The sequence below is a fragment of the Notolabrus celidotus genome, chromosome 21 (assembly GCF_009762535.1).
Source record: "Notolabrus celidotus isolate fNotCel1 chromosome 21, fNotCel1.pri, whole genome shotgun sequence".
In the NCBI taxonomy this organism is placed as follows: Eukaryota; Metazoa; Chordata; class Actinopteri; order Labriformes; family Labridae; genus Notolabrus; species Notolabrus celidotus.
In genome coordinates, this window is record NC_048292.1 from 144,336 (window position 1) to 151,329 (window position 6,994).

The 6,994-nt window shown below is 40.1% G+C and overlaps 1 protein-coding gene across 3 annotated transcripts; it reads right to left on the reverse strand.

Moving 5' to 3' along the window:
* Positions 1 to 178: 178 nt before the first annotated feature.
* Positions 179 to 4,764, reverse strand: LOC117804960 (KICSTOR complex protein C12orf66 homolog). Of its 3 annotated transcripts, none has more exons than XM_034673438.1 (4): positions 4,680 to 4,764; positions 4,246 to 4,555; positions 2,220 to 2,508; positions 179 to 1,240 (listed from the first exon to the last, which is right to left on the reverse strand). In XM_034673438.1, exons 2-4 carry the CDS (start codon positions 4,475 to 4,477, stop codon positions 421 to 423), a joined length of 1,341 nt encoding a protein of 446 aa, XP_034529329.1. In that variant the 5' UTR covers positions 4,478 to 4,555; positions 4,680 to 4,764; the 3' UTR covers positions 179 to 420. The 3 variants fall into 3 exon arrangements, with proteins under 3 accessions (XP_034529329.1, XP_034529331.1, XP_034529332.1); XM_034673440.1 differs by having other exon boundaries at positions 4,246 to 4,551; positions 4,680 to 4,742; XM_034673441.1 differs by having other exon boundaries at positions 4,676 to 4,702.
* Between the last annotated feature and the right edge of the window lie 2,230 nt (positions 4,765 to 6,994).

Here is a 6,994-nt window from a genome sequence, read left to right on the forward strand (position 1 = left end):
GTAAATAAGAGTTAGTGTCCCTGTTATATAAATAAGACTTTATTCATAAGTTATTATTGTCTAACTTTAACACCGTTGATTTCTGTTCCTGAAGAAATGAGGACAGACGTTGAATCATCTCAAAGCTTTATTTAAACGTCTCAGTGATTCAAGCTGTGGATTAAAAAAAAGAAAGGAAACACGTTAAAACATTTATTAAAGCAAAACAATTAAAATGTTTGATCCTTTGAAATAAAGAAAGCTTAAAGCAGCAGCAGCGAGTTCACAGAGGAAGTTAAAGTGTGCGTGTCTTTGGTCTGGAACGAGGGAACAGTTAGATTCAAACATAAAGAGCTGCTGCTTGGACCACAGGAAGAGATTAGAATAAAATCTGATGAGATTATTAATCTGAGAGAAATCTGAGAGCACCCGGTTTCTGTGTCAGCCCTTGGAGCCCGGTTTGAGGGTGCTGAAGGGTTTAGAGTTCCTCAGAGAGCTGGAGATCTCCTGCAGGAAGGCGGCGATGTGCAGATCCTTCTCTGACTTCCTGCCGTCAAAGATGACCACCAGCGTGAAGTGCGGCTCGGGTCTCGTCAGGTAGTACGTGCTCTGGACTTTATCGTCATAGAAGTGGACCACCTTGTCCAGAGTGTTGAGCTCGGCGGCGCGGTCTCCCATCATCATGATGACGTTGGGCCAGTGAGTGAGGGGCCGCTCTCCTGACGGCAGCGACACCACGGCGGGGAACTGCTCCACGCCCTTGGGTGCCTCCCTGTAGGAGTGCGGGTGGTGGTAGCCGTGTCCCTGAAAGCTCTCCAAACCACGGTTATCAAAAACCAGAGACACGTTGCTGGCGTCGTGTTTGCGGATGAAGGAGCAGATCTTGCCGTGGTAGTCCAGCGTGGTGCGGGCGGTCAGGGCTCTCATGTCAGCGGGCGCCGTCTGCCGGCTCAGGGCTTCGTGGAAGTAGAAGCTGAACTTGGCGAGGAGCGCCGCCTGGAAGCGCTGCAGCCACGTGTAGAGGTGCGGCGGCTGCACGGCCTTCTGGGACTGACTTCCAAAGAGGTGTTTGCGGGTTTCTTTCTGCCTCTGGAACAGCTGACCCCAGGCCGTGAGCTTGGAGTTGGCGCCGTGCAGGCTGAGCAGAGACGGCAGGAAGTGCCACTCTGAGATCTGAGCCTGGCAGCGCAGGAGCTGGTTCACAACGTCCACCTCCGTCTGGAAGCCCTCCTCCACGCGACCGAGGATCGGGTGGTGGAACCTGAGGGAGCGAGGGAGAGGAGGTTAGATGATGGTCGCTGGACTGAAGAGCAGCTTTCTCGTGTTTGATAGATTTCTAATCTCTAAACATTTTGTAGTTCAACTAAATCTTTTACTTGGTGTTCATTCAGCAGAAACCTTGTCCTGAAAAGTTCTGTCACACCTAAAAGTCATCTTTAAAATAGTATCTGATATTTTAAAGCTCAGTGTGTTCTGGAGGTCAACGTCTTCCTCCAGCTCTGCAGACAGGAACATCACCTTCACCCCTCGCTGCACGCTCAGCAAGGTGATGTGTGCAGCGTCTCTCTGCGACCTGCTGCAGCTCCATCAACAGCTCAGCCGTGCGTCTACGTCCCTGCTCCAGCTGCAGGACACATTTCTGCTGACACGTCCCCCGGGAGGAGGTGGAATAACACGCTGGCCATTTTAAGCAGAAAGTTTTCCCTCCTTCAACCCCGATACGTCACTCTCTGCTGAACAAGTTTCAGGCTTTTATCACACTAATTCCTTTTGTCTTTTAGAAACCAGGTCAGGGAGGAGGAGGAATGTAAGAGTAGAGATACTAATGCTTCATTTTAACAACCCTGCAGAGAAAGTCTGGAGCTTTATGTGGAAAATTAATTTAAATCTGAGAGAAAAACCTTCTTTGATTGTTCTTTATTTCAGATTTGAGTCCCTAAAGACTGATTTTCTTTAAAGTTTTGTACCTACTGAGTCTAAAAACATCTCAGGCATTTGCTTCTGTTGACTGAAACTAGAAAAACACCCACAACAGTTACAATAAACCAAAAAAATCCGGCTCTAGAGACTCAAATCAGGATGTAATTTCTCTCTGAAGATGATTTAGATGAGGAATCTTAACTGTAGTTCCTGGTTTTACTGTGGTGATGTAAGAGGTATGTTTACTCCTGACCCCTCAGGTGAAGAACAAACACCTCAGGAGTAAGTCTTGCACTAAGATGGTAGAAAGAGGAACACACTTGGTGCTGTATTTGTGCAGGACGGCCTCCAGCGTAGTGACCAGCTCCTCCGAGTTGATGCTCTTCTGGCTGCCCAGCGAGTGCATCTTCTCGTAGAGGTCGGCCATCTCCATGCGGGCCTGGGTGAAGTGGCAGAGCTGCTCCGAGAGGTGAGACAGCAGGTCCTCCAGGTAGGAGGCGGAGCCCGGCTGGCTGTGACGCCCCATCGACATCACCTTCCTCAGCTCGTTGTAGAGAGAGGTGTAGATGGTGCGGATGGAGTCTTTGCGGCTGAAGAAGGACTGACCCCCTGCAGAGGGAGAGGACACAGAACACAGAGGCTCAGGAGGAGAACTGGAGGGAGCGTTAAATGGCTGACTTTGGAGGCTTCCTGTGATACAGCGCCATCTGGTGTTGGGTTTGTAAAACTGGCTTTGTGCCTTTTAATGAGAATATCCAGCTCTGCTCATTTATTGTTAGTCTGTAAGTCACTGTGTTCATGCACAAAAACCAAATACACCTTGTTAGATTTAAAGATTTATTTAATCAGTGATTTTTAAAGTTAAACTTTGAGTAGAAATGAACTAATTTTGTAGTTGCACGATGCATGGAGAGAAAATACTTTTAGATTATTTAAAGGAATATAAAATGATGTTTCTGACATGTTTCAGGGTTAAAACTGAGTGATGCATGTTGAATTATTAATATAAAGTGTACTGGGCTTGAGGTTTCTAGGCATGCAGCTTACAGTGAGGCAGTAGAAGTAGAGCTTTTTGCAGTACTACTTATTTGATAAGACATTTATTACTCAGATTACACCACTTTTAACCTATTATTAGACTTAAAATGCATATTTAAATATACTTGTTAGTTATTATAATGTGGCACTAAAGGTGGATTTATAATCAGAGGTGTCAAGTCACAAAGTACAAATACTTTGCTAGCTTACTAAAGTAGAAATTTTGGATTCTTTGACATGTTTCTTCATTTTCAATGGGCATTAATGCAGCTGAAACAGGTGCAACCCAAATATTTCAACATTAATTAATTTAATATAACATTAGAGTCATTATGGCCTTTAGAGACATGTTTGGGGAGGTGGGGTCGTGCACTATAGGCCTCTGTGGTTGCAGCCTAAGCTTTTGTCCTGAATGGCATTTTTCCCCTTACATTACTTTCACTTTTACACTTTAACTTGAATAAAAAGCTTGAGTTGAAACTTCAACTTCTACAGAAGCCTTTTTAAACCTTAGTATCTATACTTCTACCTGAGTAATTAATGTGAATACTTCTGACACCTCTGATTGTAATGTATTTTAGTGACTGGATGATTAAGTTAGACTGAGCTTCTACACTAATCTGAGCAGAGTTTGATTTAATATGTGACTTTAACAATGTGTGCTGGACTGATTTAAATTGAATAAGCTGAAGACATATTCTAGTTATTATTGTATTATTTTTATATAACAGAAAAAACAGTAAGACTTACCTTTTTATGTAGCTTTTAATTTGGAGTAGTTTATTTTAGCCCTGGACTGCATTAATATTATTATTTGTATTATTATTTTAATCATTATTATCTAAACCATTGTTTTAACATGTATTTATTCACTTATTTATTTCTTGTGCTCATCTGATCTTGTTAACTCTACCTTATTTTTAACTTTTCTTTCCACTCTGACTTATTTTATTAATTTTACTGTGTTGATTTTTAAGTTTTTCTTTTTTTTAATCATGCCTTTATAATTTTAACATTGCTGTTGTTTTCTGACTGTCTGTTATTCAGTGAAGCACTTTGGGTTTACATGTTTTTATGTATGAAAGGTGCTTTATAGATAAAGTTGAGTTGAGTGTCGCTTTATTATCCAGGGAAATAGAGATATTCGTTAGAGGGGTGGGGGACCTGAAGAAGCTGAGAACATCCTTTGTTTTTATAACATTGTAGCACAAATAGAAACACAAACTCTCCTCATGTATTTCTACTAGTAGCCTAAAACAAAGTCCCCTCATGTATTCCTAACAGTGGCCTCAGACTCATCCAGTTTACCCATCTTCTGCCCCAGGAATGTCATGTGGTGGTAAGCCTTCTCCGCGGCGGCCAGGTGAGCCAGCGCGGCCAGCAGCGCGGCCCAGGACGGCCCTGCGCTCCGGCTGCTGTCCTTCTCCTTCTCCACGTAGTCCTTGGCCCGGTCGAAGGTGAACATGCCGAGCTGAGTGAAGAAGCTCTCCAGGATGGCTCTCTCCCGGGGGACGGGCCGCAGCTCCTCCACCTCCGACATGACTCTGACTGACCGGTTAGCTCCCCGGTTAGCAAGGGGACAGTCAGACGGTTTGTGGGGAAAACATCCTCCTGCTGACTAAAACACAGGAAGTTCACTCACTTTAAAACAATATGATATAATATTAATATATACCTTTTAAAATATATCACTAAAGGTCTTCTGTTTGTACTTAATATGACTTTAATTTAAAAAAACCTGCCTGTATTAAGCTAACTGGCTAAACAACCGACGCCATCTTGGTTACGTCATATGTAAATACAACGGAAAGTCAAAACAGTCAAAATACAAACGTTTGGCGAAATACAGTTAAAAGTAGTAATAAATATTTTATAGAGCAGTTTTCAAAAAACAAGTAACCAAAGGCTTTACATGGGCAGAAAAATAAAACAAACACTTCTTAAAATCACAAGGAAATATAAAGATTTAAAACATATTTTAAAAAACATCAAATTCCACTTAAATAACTAAATGAATACAATTATTTTAAAATATATTTCTTAAAATCAAATAATCAATCAAGCTTTATTTATAGAGCACCTTTCATACAAATCAAATGCAACCCAAAGTGCTTTACAGCGCTTGAAAAACAAGAAAGAAGCAGAAATGAAACAATGGCAAGACATATTAGGGGAAAATAATAATAATACAAACACAAATAATAAGAATACAAGTAAAAAATAAGAACAACATAAAATAAATTAGAGACCAATGCACACCAAAATAAAATATGTGTAATTCAAGTAAGTTAAAGCTTCAATGTTAGGAATAGAAATAGTTCAAATAAATAGATTTAAAATGGGTAAGAATAAGAGTTGAAAAATACAAGTAAGGCTAAAAATATCAATACAAATGAGTAGATAAATAAAAATTGAATAAATTAATGAATAAGTACATCAAAATAGAATAAGATAACAGTTAAAATTACTAAAATAATAAAGCATATTTGAACTTTACTGGCACATAAAAAGATAGATCTGTGTACATATTAAACGGTGTGTGCTCATGTTTGGATGTAAAATCAAATGTATTTTTTATTTATTTATTTATTTTATCAGTGATTTTCGTGATTGACAAATATGCAAAAGGACAGTTGATAAAGCATGACATGGAACAGCGGAAAACCAATAGAGAGTTTACTGGTAGAGAGTGGAAGGCATTGTTCAGAGTCCTGCTGTAATATAATAATAATAATAATAATAATAATAATAATAATAATAATAATAATACTAACATGATAGTAGCAATTGGAAAGTAGTCAGTTCAATACTGAGGGGTTAAGAGAAGGAACAAGTAAATAAATAATAATAATAAATAAATAATAATCAAATTAATTTCATAGATCTCTGTATATAAAGCATTTTATGTTTTTTCTGTCATATTCCAGTTTACTGCATTTCAAGGACTTGTGTATTTTACATCCTATTACACATTTATTGATCTATTTTCATTTTCACATTTTGTGCACATGTTCAATAAAAGTATTAAACATTAATGGATCCAAATATCACACCATATTTGCTTGTATAGTTAAAAATCTGAGTGCATTATAACATATATATATTTTTGGATGGGTCTAAATGTCTTTCTAAGCACAGTTTAAACATTCAGCACACACATCTGGGTGAGGGTTTCCACTAATGCATCTTTTAAAGTAGCAAACAGTAACTTCTGCTATGATCACAGCTCTGACTCTGCCGTGTTTGTAATTAATCATTTGAGTTTTTGGCCTTGTCCACTTAGATTTAACCATAGGATTTAACACAGCGGGTTGGATTCTTCTGCTTCAATGAGACTCCTGTAGTGATATTTAATTCAAATAAAGGACATTAATATTAAATCAGATTGGTCGTGGTGGAAATGTCCCCTGTCATCTGAGGATTCTGTCAATAAGTCTTTGTGAAACTGTTCATATAGAAGGATTAGGCTGCAAACTGATGACATTCAGGATGTCACAGTCAATCTTTGAGGCGGTTTGTTGGGCTTACCACCAATTTGATTCGGACTACAATATCCAAATAATATTTTAATTGAATGTCAAGAACTTTAGCAGTCCAGAACATCACTGAGATCAGTCTTTAAACAGGGTCACTGTTAGTCTTGTTTTTTAAAGTTTTCTTAGAAATATCATTTCATAGTTCTGGAAAATACCATCTCAAACTGATCACCAGAGGAAATTATACATCAGATCATCTTTTCCTTTATTTGTGGACTAGCATGTGATGCGGTTTGCTGTGGTGTGCTCAGATGTGGTCCTGTGCATTGCAATGCCATGTAATTAGAGTGCAGTGGTGAGGTGTGCTCTGCTGCGATGCGTTGCGATGCGTTGCGATGCGATGCGTTGCGATGCGATGCGTTGCGACGCGTTGCGACGCGTTGCGATGTGTTGCGTTGCGATGCGTTGCGATGCGTTGCGATGCGCTGCGTTGCGCTGCGTTGCGCTGCGTTGCGTGCGTTGCGCTGCGTTGTGTTGCGTTGCGTTGTGTTGCGTTGCGTGTGTTGTGTTGTGTTGCGTTG